At 39.7% G+C, this 17500-nt stretch overlaps 2 protein-coding genes across 7 annotated transcripts in view; one reads left to right on the top strand and one right to left on the bottom strand.

The window, feature by feature from the left end:
- The window catches only part of LOC138019078 (allene oxide synthase-lipoxygenase protein-like), a 24581-nt gene extending 19126 nt beyond the window's left edge, over nt 1-5455 (bottom strand). Inside the window, exons 1-2 of one of the 2 annotated variants that reach the window (XM_068865737.1) lie at nt 5356-5455; nt 2863-3201 (exon numbers count right to left, since the gene is read on the bottom strand). The gene's annotated coding sequence lies outside the window, so the exon portion shown is untranslated. Of the gene's footprint in view, nt 1-1650; nt 1783-2862; nt 3202-5355 lie in introns of those variants that run through there. The other variant, XM_068865738.1, reaches the window with a different exon arrangement.
- Nucleotides 552-17500, top strand: part of LOC138019079 (uncharacterized) — a 26792-nt gene continuing 9843 nt past the window's right edge. Inside the window, exons 1-3 of one of the 5 annotated variants that reach the window (XM_068865740.1) lie at nt 552-1386; nt 11992-12258; nt 13010-13091. In XM_068865740.1, the coding sequence (XP_068721841.1) occupies nt 12193-12258; nt 13010-13091 (148 nt within the window). In that variant the 5' untranslated portion in view covers nt 552-1386; nt 11992-12192. Of the gene's footprint in view, nt 1387-6446; nt 6457-11832; nt 12259-12797; nt 12826-13009; nt 13092-17500 lie in introns of those variants that run through there. The other 4 variants (XM_068865741.1, XM_068865742.1, XM_068865739.1 and 1 more) reach the window with 4 other exon arrangements.

Below are 17500 nucleotides of genomic sequence, written 5' to 3' on the forward strand. Positions count from 1 at the left end.
AGTAGCTTCAGCTTATCCAGACGAGTCAGTAAAAGCAGTGTAAAAGTATTTACACAAAGGACAACAATTTTTAATTGAGTTAAAAGTGGGTTGAGTTTAAGGGGAAACTCGTCACAGAGGGAAGTTTTTTCGCTACTATACAGCGATCCAGAATTACCAAATGATACTTTGCTTTTTCCTCTTCGACTCTGGTTTCGACAGTGAACAGCCGTAATACCCGACGTAGTCAATCGAACGTTCAGTAATCGAACCCAATCGAACCCAATCGTTCGATTTGGTTCGGTAATCGATTATTGTACTAGCACGTGCTCTCTCCTCATTTAATCTTATTAAGGGAGACAACGGCTGTCATGAAAACACGACCTATGTCTTTTACGCAACAGTATGTAAAATTAAACCGGGTAAGGGAACGAATGGAACGGAATCATTCCGGAAATTAACTTAATCGAACTCACAAAAAAATTTTGCCAATCGAACGCAATCGAACTTTCGGTAATCGAACAGTTCAACAATCGAACATAATCGAAATCGAACACCCCAACAAACACGAACCAGTTTCATCTGGTCTGAAACAAAGCGTTGGGGTCAAATAAGTTATTTATTGGCTTCTATTTCAAACACGTGTACAACAGGCAAGATGTCGGACAAGGCAGAGGTGAAACTAACCCTACCACGAGTGCTCTTTCGCCGTCCGTGTCGGGGATAAATTTGTTGTCAAGCAGAAAAGAGGAGATAGGGGTCCTGCTCTGAGGGTAACTGACGATGACCGCGGCCAGCTTTAGTTCATTGAAATGTGTTAATATCTCTCACACTTGCTCCTCTAGTTAAAACTCAGTTAAAAGAGTGAATACTTTCCAATTCTACTAAGAGTTAATGCTTATCAATTTTGTATACCATATTGTTTTTCTACCGAACAAAATCGAACCAATCGCGTCGATTGAGTTCGATTGGCTCACAAAAAAGTTCCAGTTCGATATTATGTTCGATTGCCGAACCAATCGAACTCCAATGGAACGATTGGGTTCGGTTGGGTTCGATTGGTTTTTGGTTTGGTTTCATTCGATTGACTACGTCGGGCTTTATATGATGTTTTCGGGCCAGAGGAAAATGAATTACACTGTTGTTGTTTAACACTTGACCCTAAGAAGAGTTTCATTGGAAACGAGTCAACATAAAAGTTGTTCTCAAGAACATGTTTATTTTTTTAAAGAATCAGTGACAAAATGAACAATCTTTAATCACAACAACCGTTGATATGAGCTACAGGTCTGACCCGCAAATAGCTTCAGCTAATCTAGGCGTGTCAGTAAATGAATTTACACAAAGGATAATTATTTTTCGTTGAGCTAAAAGTGGGTTCAGTTTTAGAGAAAACTCGTCACTGAGGTGAGTTTTTTCGCCACTATCTTCTTCAGGTACCAGGACACTAGGTGGGTTCATACTAGCGAAGAGCATGAACGCCTACTTACCGTGATAAGCGTCCACATTAGAATTCAAATTATGCTTGAAGCAATTGGGGTTGTCAATCGAGATACGAGGTAAAATTTCACACGCATGCATATGACGTGATCAGGATTTTAACTACTCTATGCACAAAACAACCTCAAGGTACACCATGCAACCTCAAAAACTTCAAGTCGAATTGCTTACCTTTTGTTTCTCATGATTTTTTACTGCAACGGCAGAGAGCTTTGCTATTTCAGCAATTTTACCACTTTCTCATCACAGAGGAAGGGGAAGTAAGGCTTACGCAAACGGGATATTTCATCACAGCTTGATTGATGCTTCAATTTCCTGATCTTGTTTTGATAAAGCGTAAGCAAACTAGCAAGCCTGGTTGAAACGTAACTTGAAAGTGTACTTCGGCGGCTTTGAAGATCACGCGTTTCCAAGGCTACAAAGTTGCCTACTTACGCTGAAATTAGACTTGTTCACATCTGAAGTACGCCTCAAGTATGCTTGAGGTATACTTACTAAGCTTAGTATGAACCAACCTAATATACAAGAGACGTAGGACTGAAAAATGGTTTGATAAAGATGTTAACTTTTCTGTTAGAGTGTTAACGCATGCAAAACTGAGGAAGCACGAACACCCTTTCTACGTGTGCTGTGATGTTACGTAATCATGTAGTATGTATGCTTCCTTCACGCGCCAGCTGATGTGAAGGAGACGACATCATACTTTTATTTGTTTATCTTTAGGGGATTAGGTTCCATTCCTTCCAGTGAATTGATTGTCTCAATCTTCCGCACCTTGCTCGGTGGCACTGAGTGTAGTTCGCGTGACGTGCTTGTATTGCACCAAAAGCACTTTCCGCGTCGTTTCGTTGTGTGTCGCTTGTGATTTATACGGTAAAATGCGATTGCTTGTCATTATATTTAGCTGCCCCATTAGTGCTTATAGACGATTCCGTGTCGACCTTTACTTAAGCCGATCGTTCAATTCACGGCTCTTTTGATCAAAAATCGCAACAGCACTTACAAGTCAACTTATTTCATGTGGTCTGCTTGATATACGTAAGAATTAGCTACCCCACAAGGTAGTCTCTCTAATCCAACCTTTAGAGGAGACATAACAAACGTAACTTTGCAACTTTTAAGCAGTTTTAACCGCTGAATACCCTTCCACTTATTTGCATAAAAATAACAGTACGAATGAAAGTTGGTAGGGTATTCAGCAGTTACAGCCCTTGGCATTGCTAATTTGCCCAAAATAAATAGCGATTTTCCCCTACAATTTTTATTAGAGCAAAAGCCACAAGAAACACCAAAACAAGTGGTATCCATAACGTCCTTTGTTTCGATCGCCGCGAGCCTACGGCCTCAAAATTCGTGGAGCTTAAAGAAAAGTGGTTTTCTTACCTCTGTTTGACTCGAATTTCCTTTAAAGCTCCCGTTTTACGCAACGTCAATGATTTAGAACTGCTGACTTGTACACCGGATGGAAAATGATTGTCGGCTGTGCGTTTGCGTTACATCATTCATGAAATACTTCGAAGCAATATAGCACCTCTAAGTTTCTGAAGTCGTCCTTCTTTCCACTGAATATACCGATTGTGATTTGAAAGATGTTAAGTGGTCGACGTCATCGAGTATTCTGCAGTCCTTCCGGTATTCTTTTTCGCGATTTCGATGACGTGTGAATAAACTTCGAGGTGAAGTTCATTCGTGTCACGCGTGGATGTGGATGTTATTTATTGACTGCATGCAAGAAAAAAGCAAAAGTGTTAGATACCACGTAAATATTCTGTCCTGCTGAGCAATACGGTTGCAAGTAAACAGCTAGCTCAGCCAAAACATCCATCCATCACTATTAAAAATAACTCGGCAGTTTAAGAAATGATACCATCCGAAAATTTTTGGAGAGGATAAAAAACTAAACGTGAAATACTTACCCATATTCCTTTTGAGAATGATAATAAGAGTAATTAAAGGGAGTGATTTATCCTCGGCTTTTATTAAAACACAAAGTTTACCCAAGAGCAAACGATTTCGGATTCGTGACCGGAGCGTTTTAACTCCCGGATTTCCTCGGGTCATTAATTAAAAACCGACATAAATCCGGTTTACAAAAGCTCCTATCCTGAATGTCGTGAATCCAAATCTTATCCCCAGAGTCCGCTTTTGTTTTGGACAGGGTTCCAAAAGAAAAGCAGACACTGGGGACGAGATTGCATGAATCCGTAATCCAAATCTGAAAACTTTGTATCGTAATACTTTCTTTTTTTCTAAAAAAATTTCACACGTGAATCGGCTTGAGACAGATAATATCTGACCATGTCTCAGATGTTATATTTAATTCTTCAATTTGATCGTCAAAATTGATTAAAAAATATTTATGAAAGTCAAGTAGACTACTGCACGACCGATAAAACAACGCGAAAATGTATTTTTTACTAAATACAAAAATTTTTACACCAAATACATTTTCGTGTTATTTTCAAAATTGATTTGAAAATATTTATGAAAGTCAAGTAGGTATGTAGACGACTGCACAACTGATAAAACAACGCGAAAATGTTCAGTAGTCTACTTGACTTTAACAAATACTTTTGATGCCGACCGGAAATTATTAACAATTTTCGTCACCGATACAGTCCAGTCTCGCATATTCATCTCAATCTGCTCAGGATTTTCACTGAACACGAATTGCTTTAGCCAGCCGAGGGATTATGCATGATCGTGTAGAACAGATCAAAGTTAATTTGTACGAGGAATTGCTCGATAAGTGTTGCTTTGTATGTCAAACGGCAATTTCTGATTATTTCGTTGGTGAAAGTATGAATTCATCAAGGTGCCGATCTCTTTAGCGATGTTTCAAGGGGAAAGACAATGTGCTTTGAGTCTTTCAGCTTTTCTGCGGGAAAGGACGTTGTGCTCCTGTGTCAGAGTTTGGACAATGTGCGAGCCAACGAGGCATGCGACTCGTGCGCGCCATGACTGCCAGTCATGCTAGGCATGCGAGCCATTACTACGAGTCATGCGAGCTAAAATGGCGATTCAACATGCGAATCACACAGTTATTGAAAGCTAATCGTTTTAAAATGGGTGCTTAGACTTAATAACAGTTTATCAGCGCTATTTGAAATGGGTGCGTAGACTAAGTGCGAAATTTGCATGGCTCGCAGATTGTCCAGCCCCCCTGTGTCACGGTGGACAACAACTACCTATAGATCGTTTTCACGTGACGTCATCACCTTCCAAAATCGAAAGCTAAAGATCCACCAAAGTTTTTATCCGCATCAGGCATAAGAGGCGGCATATCTATATCTATTGACAATTTCACAGCTCAATAGCGTGCTTCGTTTGGAAACCAGAGCATTTTGAATTTCCGGATTATGTAGGTGCGTGACACCAAGCTACGATCAAGTTTGTTGAAAAATATATACTTATCTCATGATTTTGAGCCCTTTTAGAAGTTAGAGCATTAGGAAAAGTGCTTATGTAAATGCTTGTTTTTTCAGTAGTGATAATCAGTCGCCTAGATAGCCAAAGTCAGTTCCAGATGTTTACACTATTTTCCGGCCGCCATATTGGTGTACCACTGAGGTACACCAATATGGCGTTTTCATACTGGGCTCTGTAAATTTCTGCGAAACATTTCGACGAATATCTGAAGTTTGGGGAAACGCAGAGGCCTAAAACTTGGACAAGTGTCTTATTTCTTTATCTTCTATAAGATAACAATTTCTTAGCGTTTTGCACTGGATAGTTTTTGATTTATTTTTTTTATTGCGTGACATTGAAAACGATCTATTGAATGAGATATAAAAGGAGACGCCATGTATTTGACAGCTCATTGAACAACAAACTAGATACCACATGCGGAGACACTGCCGTCATAAATGTATCTACCTGATCGAGGTTGTTGGCCCGGAAGCTGATGAATCAAATCAATCGCCCACTGAGGCAAACAAATCAAACGAAATTGTCCGAAATGCATATTGAAGCACTGATACAAATACAAGTTCCAATAATTGAGTATTAAGTTCCAGTGATAGAGAGAAAAAATATTGCTCTCGTTTAAAGATATCAACACATTTCGTAAAGATAGCAGTGCCATCACAGGAATCCTGCACAATCTGTTTGTAATTTTGTAATAAATGTATTGGATTCATCGTTGGCTTCATCGATAAATATGTGCATGGATCAAGTTATATTTCAAACACGAATTCAAGTGTTTCATTGCGATTTCAAACAACGAGAAAACTATTGAAACACGAGGGCCTCCGGGCCCGAGTGTTTTATTGTTTTCGAGTTGTTTGTCATCGCAATGAAACACGCAGAATGAGTGTTTGGAATAACTTCTCAAACGAATGAAATGGAATCAATTGTTTTTCCTGGTATTTGCGCACTCTGGAATGCACTGTTTTTCATGATTAATGAATATGCAGATTAGGAGTGTTCAAACACTGCAATTTCAAATGCAATAATCCTATTGGCTTACAGCCTTATGAATAATTAATGAGTTTGAGAATGCTAAATCATGACTTGTATTACCTTACCTGCGGTGTACTGTCGTTCTTTCGCCTCAGAAGGGTATTTTGAGGGATTTTTGAAGATTTCGAGTTCGCTGTTTACTGTGCCTCTTACTAGTGAGAGGTTCGAGCTCACTGTTCATAAAAATGTCATATCATCATTTTATAGATTAACCTTGCACTTGTCAATAATTGTTATTAACATAACATGTACTTAAACATCATAAAAACAATGAGAAAATAAAAGATAGTGATCTTTCTTGACTGTTTTCGCGAACGAAATTACAGATTAAGACTGTTTTCCAAGTACAATAGTTTGTAAACTTCCGCTTTCTTCATCAGTCATGATTGTCGCAACGTCATAACATTACTTTCGTTTATTTCTTTGCAGCACTTGACTTGCTTTTGGCAACTTCTAGTTTTTTACTCAACGGAACATCGCGTTTCTCATTGGTCAATGACGAATAATTCGTAAGAAGTAGGCTACATTCAACAAATAGATTCCATATGCCGCCGTGCGTCTGTTCAGTAATGGATCACAGATGACGTCTAAATGTGGTAAAAACAAAAAAAGTGGAAAACGAGGCGATATGTGTCACTGATCTTACTTACTACATTTTGACGTCATGTGTGATCAATTACTGAACAGACGCAAAGCAGCATAGTAACCGGCATAGTAAGGTGCGTTCGATTCCTGTTTTGTCATCGACGAGACATTTGAAAGTAGTTGTCTATCATAGGGGAGACTCGTTTTGTATTGTATATATAGTCACTACCTCTGAGCTGACAGCAGTAAACAAACAAGCCTTTCAAACAATAACCAACAATTTTAATCAACAACTAAAACTGAAATTACATGCACCTTATTCCAAAATGACCGCCATTTTAGTATTCTTTTGTTTCTATGCAAATTGCCCCTTATGGCCTCATCCAAGGTTAAATATTCATTTCAATTTTACGTTTGAAAGCGAGGCCATAAGGGCCAATTTGCATGGAAACAAAAGAATACTAAAATGGCGGCCATTTTGGAACAAGGCCCAAAAGGACCTAGATTGTCGCAAACATTGCTTACAAGTGCATTTTTTGCAGATAAATGTACTGCAATCCAATCTAAATTTATTTGGCGTCGAGAGTTCGGTTATAATATGCCTGACGAAATAGACAATGATGAAATGGTATATGAAATGAATCATATATGAACTGCGGATATGAAATCAAGTGAAGCTATGATCTTCGCAGTTATGAACGCAATTTTTACAATTGCGTAGAGAAGCCTGAAAAATTCAGGACTTCAACGGGGTTTGAACCCGTGACCTCGCGATTCCGGTGCGACGCTCTGGGTTCAAAGCTCGTTGAAGTCCTGAATTTTTCAGGCTTCTCTACGCAATTGTAAAAATTGCGTTCATAACTGCGAAGATCATAGCTTCACTTGAAATAGACAATAATGCCAAGAAAATTCACTAATGATGTCTGCTGTACGCTTGAATGGCGACGTGGTGTGTGATTGCTGAAATATGCCAGAATCTCGGTCAACGGACACTGACTACAAAAGGGATAGCCCACTCTCCCTCTTTGTCACGAAAGTGCCGTTTGCACGGCTGTATTCAATATGGCGGCCTAAGTGAGCAAGAAGAAGGGAACTCACTGATATTAAACAAGAGGCTGTAATGAAGTGTGAGCGCTTCATTTTCTTTGGAAATATGTCATAGCCGTAGCCAGTACGAGGCAAACCGAGGCACTTGCCTCAGTCATTTTTTCGTGATTTCTTAATATAAAGCGTGATTCCGGTCTTGTCTTTAAAATGTGCTCATCATAAACACCTGGAGACGGATGCAACACTATGGTTTTCCACCAAAGTTCGTCACCATCATCCAACGACTGTATGAAGATGCCACCTGCCAAGTCATCCATGATGGGAAGCTGACGAAACCCTTCTTCGTACAAGGCGTTCGTCAGGGATGTCTGTTGTCGCCAAGAATCTTCCTGTTGGCGGTCGACTGGATAATGCGACAGGCCATGGCAGGCAGGAAAACTGGAATACAGTGGACTTTCACGAAGCAGTTGGAAGACCTGGACTACGCAGACATCAGCCCTCTCTCCCACAGACATCAAGACACGCAAGAAAAGCTATGCCGTGTTGCAGAAGAAGCGGAAAAGACTGGCCTCCAAATCAACATCGGGAAGACGGAGGTCATGAGGGTAAACAACAAAAGGAAAGACCCAGTGCGACTACCCTTGACTGCAATCTTCAAGGGAAGCGGAAGGTGGCCGACCAAAACAGATCTGGTGCAGAAACGTTGACGCTGAGGTGGACCGAGCTGTTGCGGCCCTTTGTTCCTCAGGGAATTCAGAGGCATGATTGATTGATTGTTTTGTTTTCCATGTTCAATGGTAATTATCGCGCAGGTTGATATTGCAAGTATTCTTCAGTTTTCTTGCATTATTAGGATGGTTCATGGTTTCAATTGTTCGGGTCTAACAGAGACCCAGTATGTAAATTCCTGCCAGGCAGCTCGCAGTATATCTTCACTGGTAACATTATTTTTATTTGTCAGTTGTCCACTGTTTCCCGAATACCCCAACCATCAAAGTCAAATGCAATTATTATTGTGTTATATCATCTCCACTGCCTTCCAGTTGACCTTATAAATGAATAATAATTTATCATTGATTTGGGGCAGTGATATTGTGTTTTGTTAGGTAGTTTTCTACACTTTGTTTGGACTTGAGAGCACATTAGTTTTGTAATGATTGTATCGCATAGTTTGTTCTTCATCTTTTCTTTATCAGTTCATTCTTTTTTGGGGTTGAAAGGATGCAGTAAAATGTGTCAGTAAAATGTGTCTATGAAAGAAAGTTACTAGATGCTCGGACAGAGGCGCAGCAAGATCCTCAGTATTTTCTGCATGGTGATGTTAGTAAATGTTTTTTAAAAAAAATTGATGACAAAATGATGGTTCTGTTGATGTGTTACCAAGAGGATATGTCAGAACTTTCCATTCAAATTCTGTCAATGTGCTACAGACAAATAAACAACACCAAAAGAGTGATTCCTGAGAAATTTGTCATGCACCCTGATTCTCAACACCTATGAGGGCATGACATACAAAGTCACACATGCGGGCAAGATCTCCGCTGGGCTTGAGGTTCTCACTGGGGTCAGGCAGGGATGTCTTCTATCACCATTTCTGTTCTTGCTGGCTATTGAATGGATTACAAGAAAGACTACAACAAACAAGAGAAACGGAATCCAGTGGACACTGTTGACCCAATTGGATGACCTCAGCTATGCTGATGACTTGGCTCTCCTTTCGCAGACCTTAACAACAACTCTGCACAGCTGGAGCTGAACATCCACAGACGCAAGACTACGATTTTGAGGCTGAACACAACAACGGAACATCCAGTCACCCTTAGGAGGAGCCCCTTGAGGATGTGGAATCTTTCAGTTACCTCGGTAGTACCATCGACAAGTTAGGAGGCACAGACGCGGACATCAAAATTGGAATCCAAAAGGCACCTACCACTTTTGCTGCTATGAAAAATATCTGGAGCTCAAGAAACATCACCACAAAACCAAACTGAGGCTCTTTAATTCCAACATTAAGCTTGTTTTTCTTTATGGTTCAGAGACTAAGGAGATCAACAAAGAAGCTCCAAGGTTTCATTAACGAGTCCCTGCGTAGGATTTTACAGTTGGTGTGGTCAGATAGAGCCAGTAGCATCGAACTATAGCAGAGATCTGGGTAAACGTCAGTGGAGAAATCTCTCCGGAGAAGGAAATGGAAATGGCTTGGTCACACCCTACGGAAGCCACCCTGTACAATCACCAGGACAGCTTTGACCTGGAATCCTCAACGGAGGCGAACGAGAGGTCGTCCAGGGAACACCTGGAGACGTTCGTTAGAGGCAGAAATCAAATCTACGGGCAAGAGTTGGTACCAGCTAGACAGGGATGCACAGGACAGGAGGCTATATTGAGAGAGACTGTTGATGACCTATGCTCCTGAGAAGGAGTGAAGGGCGAACTACTCTCTCGTGCTCTCTCCTGCTCTTTATCCCGTTTGATGGTCACTTATAATGGTATGAAACACTTGAAAACAGGTTTTGAACGCGACGACAATGCCCACACCATTTCTTGTGTAATTTCCCGCCAACAAAATGGTGGGTTGCACATTTTCCGCCAACAAAATATTAAATACCCTTCCCCCGACGGGCTGACACCTTATTCCGTTCCTCCCCCTCAAAGAGTGTACAGGCGGGCGAACGCTAACGTCACAACAAACATTTCTCGGATGGATAGTTTACCAAAGAGCTCCGCTCTCGCGCGCGCGAGGAGCTCCGCTACAAATATGAATTGATATAAAGGGGGAAGAGGGGCCATCTCCCATACATGCCCTTTTCCATAGGTAATATGTCTCAAGTTATTTTTCGAAAGTTTCATTCCACACGGATAAAGTTACCTCGCGAGTTGCGTGGATATTTCGCGGAGGCTTCGCATGACATGACTGAACAATGCACAAATCATGGCTGACGCCGTCGCGATGAATGCGAAATGAGTTTGAGAATGAATCTGAGAATTTTACGATATGAATCAGCCTTCACCTGGGAAAAGGGAATCGCTGGACACCTTGGTCACATCTAACTCGAAAAAGACAAAGGGAAACCTAAGTACAAGCGGGGAAGTTCTCTGTGAAGGCGAGAAATCTAATTTTTCACAGGGGAATCGAAAACGAGCCAGAATAAAAATCTAAATTGGAAAACATTTTTTTCCAGTTGGCAGATCGATCTCCACGCCTGTTTGTTGTCAGGAAAAAAACTTCGCCCACAGCTGTTTCAAAGCGGAATTCCAAGGAAATTAACGATGCTTACGAGAGAAGACAAAGATATCTCACTGTTTGGAGAATCTGAGGAAACGCATCGACGATCTCCAGGTTGGGGTTTTCTCAGAGATAGAACTGATTTCATCTTGTGAAACTACTGGTTTTCTGTCGTTGTCAGCATCACCAGAAAAGGTTTATTCGGGACACGCTGTCACTTACCACGTGGTGAAGCTCCTGATATCACCTTCAGGATCGTACGAGATGAGAGTGAACATAGTTGATTGTGCTGAGAAAGGAAATGTCGAACTGGAAGACATCACGGCTTTACGTCTAGAAGGCTTGTCTGCAAGATCTCGCCAAGAAGCAAGCATAAGATCTGCCGTGGCTTAACAAAAGTGATCCAGTTTCAGGATTTACAGTAAAAATAGGATAAAAGCCCAAAAATGTTTTTAGCTGTTAGTGGCCATACCAGTGCAAATAACTCACGGTTGTTTGATTCTCAACAACTGAGAAGTCGCCTTGGTGGACACTTGTACCAACTGCAAAAGATTTAGTAGGGACCTGAAAGCAATCCTGATGGGGATCTAAAAATAACTTGAGACATATTACCTAAGGAAAAGGTCATGTATGGGGGATAGCCTCTCTTCTCCCTTTATTCTCTCTTGGTATTGCATATCAGAAACAAATCATTAGATCACGGGAATCTTGAAACTTGTCAGTAAATAAATCAGTTCGATTTGATGACACTTTATTTGTAGTTTTCGTTCCAACAGCGTACTAACATACAAAGGATCGTCACCAGGTGTGTAAGCTATTCATTGAAAGTTTACGTTTATATTTGTTCCTCAATTCGCTTTCCACCTTTTTGCTCGTCCCTTTCTTTTGTCTTTTTCTCATATGAAAAAACTAATTAAGTCAGTCTTACAATACCTTGCGCTCAAATAGATGAACAATCCTTATCAGCCGACTAAAGATCCTGAATCCGTGTGATAATTATCACTCCGATGGCTGTCAAGGCGACTGACTGAAATATTTGAACAAATTACCTAAATCTTGTTTTCACAAAGAGGCCTCAACCTAGTTTGTTTCTCTCACCATTTCGGAGTAAAGCACTCGTCATGCAAAAGATGCTTGCCTCTTACGTTGCTATTGCTACAATTTTAATTATTTCCAGAATTATTTATTCACAGAGCGACCCATCGCTTTACAAAAGAGAAGGTGGAAAAACCTTTTTAGAACATGCGAACTATGTTCTGAATGTGGCTCCGAGTACATTGGTAACAACAACTGATTCCTTGGCGTGCGCCTTAGAATGTCTTCATCGAAGCAGCACCTGTCTCTCATTTAATTTTGCCATTTATCCAGAAAGCGGTAACTGCAAATTGCTATCCATGGACAAGTACACTGTTCCAGAGAAATTCGAGCCAAGTTCGTCCTATTATCACTTCAGTATTTTGGTAAGTTATAAAATTCGATCATGACGAATATCTTAATTAAGGTGACGCAGAACTACGAGGCAGACTAAAGGGGTAAGTTGCCAAATATGGGTTGATAAGACAAATCCTGAAGCCACCTAAAATTCACGTTTTCAGAGAGCGTTGGACCTTCGTTAGAGGGTGCAAAATCGTTTTCATGGCCATTTTACTGAGGGGGGTTGAAAGTAAAAATGGGAAAAGCCTGTTTTTAGCCGAATTTACTTGAACTGGGATTTCAATCAAGAAAAAATGGCCAAATTATTTTGTTAGTATGACAGCTGGGATTTGGAGTTAAAATGGCTTCTCGAAAATCGGCTTGGTGCCATCTTTCCCCCATCTACATGCATTACCCGTCTTTTTTTTATCATACAATGACAGATCATGGAGATAGTTAAATCAAATACAGGCGAACTCAATTTCCTTACCCTTGAGCACACGCCAGTCCAGAAATTTTAAGATAAGCGCTTTATATGCTGTACAATCATCACGGCCTGTCACAGCATGTCTAATTCTGTCTTGGTCTTCATGGGTAAAGTTCTCGAAGATAATGTAATATTATGTTCCAGTCTTCCCTTTCTTTTTGTCATACTGTATTGCCTAATTTTGTGCACGTCGTCTTGAATGATGTTTTCATTACTATAACCCGTATATTTCTGCCTTTTGCGAGCAACTGATTTTTAATTGCATCAAGTTATAGTTCATAGTGAATTTTGATCCGTATTTATTTTTGTAGAGCCAGTGTGAATTCAAACCTTGCAAAAATGGTGCTGCAGCTCATCCTTTGTACGAATTCAATGACTTTTTGTGTCAGAAAGGTAACATTTTGACAGTGACTAATGCTATAGCGCATGTTATTATTCAAACGGCCAAACGAGACACCCTTTGGCTGGTTATAATTCGGTAAAATGATATCGCCAATCGTGCACAGTCGGTATCGAGTATTCGGGCGTTATAAATCGACTAGAGAGTTCACGAATGTCCATGGTTAAACGTGTGTAAACGAAACTATCATCCAGCCAGTTTCGGGATGTGCTGTCGCTTTTTTTCGTTTAAAGAAGTACCAAGTCAATGTTTCTTTGTTTTTTTTAAATTATTTTACCGGATACCAACCCGTCCAGTTTTTTAATAAAGCAATCTTCCATGGCTTCTAAAACCGCAAACTGTAAGGCTGTGTTGAAAAGTTTGCTTTTGCTAAAGAACCTTCTATGATTTTAGCTGATTCCGTGCAATTGCCTGTGAATTAACTTAGTTTCAGATGTCGAGAAACATTTCATACTGAAGAGAGAGATAAGCTAGAATAAAAGAATTTCCATGCTTTCATAAAAAATAGCAATCTGCCGCTTGCCGTTTGCCGTTTTCACGTAGCAGACGCGATCCTACTTTTCTTTGTGATCTCCGAAAATTACAACTTCCTGCGCGTAATAGTTCGTATCTGTTCATATCATACAAAGACTAACAGTGTTCCGGTTTTTGTAGACATAACGCGCAGTGCGCCATTTGAGATCTTTAACTTAGGGTGCGTTTGATTGACCCTATTCCGGAATAAGAATACGTGGAGTGATGATTTAAAACGGTATGTCTGGCGCTTTTGAAGCAACAAGGATAGTAATATATGTTTAAAATAGCATTTTAGCAAGAGTTTGATAAGTTTAATGTGAATCTCCGTAAAAACGAAGGATTTCTAACTTCTATTCAATGTATTCCTATTCCGGAATACGGTCAATCGAACGTGCCCTTAGGGTGCATGTTCAACTGTGAGTAACGTTTTGGTTCTGAACAGACGCACGAAGAAACTAAAGTAGCACTCTCTCCCCCTATTGAGCATTTCTAGAACAGGAGAACCCAATCTCTACCCCAGACTTCTCCTCTCTTGCGCATGACTGAGGAAGAGAAGAGCTCTGGGGAACCCTGAAACAAATTGTCTTCCCCAGTTCTCATTCGTTTTCGTGAAGAACAATGAAAAGCTTCTCTGATTCGTTCATTCATGTTAGTACGAGGAGTGAGCAGTGAGGCGCCATAAGGTTCAAATAGCTAAATTTTGGCTATGCGAACCGTACGGCCAATTTTCTCCTACGTAGAGTTTCCCAGAGCCTCGGGTCATGAGCAGACATAAGATCCGAGGCCCTCAGGGTAACGGGAATGAGGAGAATCGTGCTGGAGTTCGCTAATGGTTAATGGTTATAATTTCAAGTATCCTCGGACAAGAGTGACGGACTCTTTCCTCTGTATAAGAACAGTACCTCACAACCCTTGTCATAGACAAGTCACTCCAGCTAATGGCAGGTATCAGGTTAGTGTTTGTGGCGCTTGAATCTGTACGGTACGTGTGGCGTGTAACGAACTTGCAGTTGTTTATTGAAAACGTTGTCTAAGAAATTACGTTTGTCTGTTAAGCTGCCAAGTGAGTCACAAACCAGTAGCGCTCCTCTTCTTAAGGTCCGTACTGTCGTTACCTTGAGTGACGTAGGGCTGCAAGTGTGACGTAGGAGGCCTACTCTGGGACCTAAAGTCGCCTTAAGTCGCCTTAAGTCGCCTTAAGTCGCCTAAAGTCGCCTTAAGTCGCCTTAAGTCGCTTTAAATCGCCTTAAGTCAGAAGTTAAAATTTTAAATAATAAATAATAATAATATAATTATAATAATAATAATAATTATTATTATTATTATTATAATTATTATTATTATTATTATATTATTATTCCAACAACAGCAATTGCCTGAGAATATAGCCGAAATTTGGTGATGCTGCCACTGGATATTGCTTCTGATTGGTGGAATCAAATTTCCTATGCAGTTCAACCAATCAGAAGCACTACCTAAATCTGGGTTGTGACGCCACATCAGTATGGAATTTGTGCGCTCCTTTCTCAAACGTCATTTGGTGGGGAAACCAGTGGTAGTGTCGCTAAATGTCATCTGTTTTCTCAGGCTATAACAAAAATAATAAAACATAAGGATTCTGTTTATATAGAAGAGGGGAAGGGGTCCCTTAACAGCAGAGGTATTCCTTAAAGACTTTCAGGTCCCATAACTTTCTGCAGACATCTACTGCAAACATGTTTGGCTCCACAGGAGGGGAGGCTAGGCATTTCAACTAAGAAAAGATTTTCTGTTACAATGCTTCATCCCAGCTACCAGGGAATTTGCGGATATTTAAGTCACTAACCTTTGATAAAACGTTGGATGTAAGTTCCTGAAAATCATAGGAAGAAATGTCAAACCTCCCTCCTACCTGAAATCAATCCTTGCCCCGATTGTCCTCATGAGACATTAACATGCAAGGAACTGATATTAGAGAAGTACAGAAGGCACAGTTTTCCATCTTCAGAACATTTATTGCTTGTCAAATTTAATCTCTTGGTTTAACAAATAAATAAACTTGTAATTTCACATTGAAAGTGTAGCTGGAGGTGTGGCTTGCATAAAAAAAGCCATTTCATACTGCTAATATTGTGGTAAATCAATATTCTAGATCTCTATTAGAAAGCTGAGAAAAAACAGTGAAAATCAGAAAAGATGAAAGCTATTCTAGAGTCAAGCTCAGTTAATGATCACTTAAACGTTGAGCAAGCAAGCTTAAACATCATAAGCTTATGCGGAGGCCACTGTCAATATGTACTTTTTGCATGTTGCAGGTTAAATGTCACTAAAATATGATGATTACATTGATGTTCGATAATATTGGCAAATTTTGACTCCTTAGTTTAGTATGTCAGGTAGTTAAAAATTTATTTATTCAATTTAAGCTACTTTTTTCATGTTGATTTATGTTATACTGTACAAGTTTTAAGCTGTTCTCCACTGCACTAACTGTATTCTAAAACTAATTTATTTTATTTTATTTATTTATTTATTTTCATGTGAATGTGTAGTTATGTATTTGTAACCATTTTATCTGGAATATTTATCGTAAGCAATGCTCGCCTCGACTAGCTATTGCTAACTGCGAGCATTGCATAGTTTTGTGATATTTTATCCAAAATACATAATAAAACCTGAACCTGAAACCTGAACCTGAAACCTGAACCTAACGTATAAGATAGTTTTTGTAGGCTACAGGGTAGATTTTCAGCACCTGTTCATTCGAGTTAAAGGTCTAGTCAACTGCAACATAAGGCTACAATCTACTTGAAATACCCGGTAGACTCATTCAAACTCGTTTACGAATTTTCAACCCGCAACATCCCAGAACCTGCATTTGAGCTCATAGTACTAGACTTTCAAGATTACTTACCCGACGTAAATGACAAGACATAAAATCAGCCCTTTGCCCCGCACACACCTCTAAGCTGAGTTCAATCCATTGAACATTTCCAAACCTTCATGTTCAGGAACTTTCCATCTTTAAAATCACGAGTTGATAAGTTTAAGTCCTAACATTAAGTCAATCGATGAACAGGAGCTGAAATCAACCCAAGCAGTGTTGCTGCAATGTCTGCCTGACATGGCTTAAAAGGAGCGAACATAATTCTTGCTATCACCCATTAAACGAAAAGGTGCAAAGGATTTAAAACGGTCTGCTACACTAGCCCATTTCTTTTTGCTTCTTGGCCTGGTAAACATGGCTGACAATTCCCTATGTTTCGACCACGTGACTTTTATTCCGCACGAGACCTCGACTAAAAAAAACACGTGCACACGCGCGTAAAAACAATCAGCTTTCACACCCCCTCCCTTCGAGACAAATTGTCACAAGTTTGCAATATTCTTATTAATTATTTTACAGATTAAAATTAGCATTGCATACTATTCAACCATCTTGAATATTTCCTTGAATTATCCAGCCTATATTTTCTCCTACAAACGCATGTATTTTTAAAAGTTTCAGGCTTTTGACCTAATCACCCCAATTTTTACACCCAAAACCATCTGTCATATTCTTTTATCTGATTCAACACTTAATTCACTTGAAAAAAAAACCTTAATTTTAACTTTAAAATCCTTACTTAGTATAAAACATTTTTAGCTTAAGTTAAAAATTCAAGAAAACTTTACTGATGAAAATAATAAATTCAGTCAGCAATATTCTTACGACAACACATTAAAGAATTGAAATGCTTCTCAAACTAGCATGGTTTTGACTACTCAAGCACCTCATTTAAGTATTAGTAAAATGATAAACAACACTATATAGTGCAGGGTATCCAAGTTGCAGTTATATGCACTTCTGAACACACAGCCATGTACAATGATTACCCTGCTTAAGGAGCTGTGTACAATAAGCCAC

This window comes from Montipora capricornis, chromosome 10 (genome assembly GCF_036669925.1).
Source record: "Montipora capricornis isolate CH-2021 chromosome 10, ASM3666992v2, whole genome shotgun sequence".
In the NCBI taxonomy this organism is placed as follows: Eukaryota; Metazoa; Cnidaria; class Anthozoa; order Scleractinia; family Acroporidae; genus Montipora; species Montipora capricornis.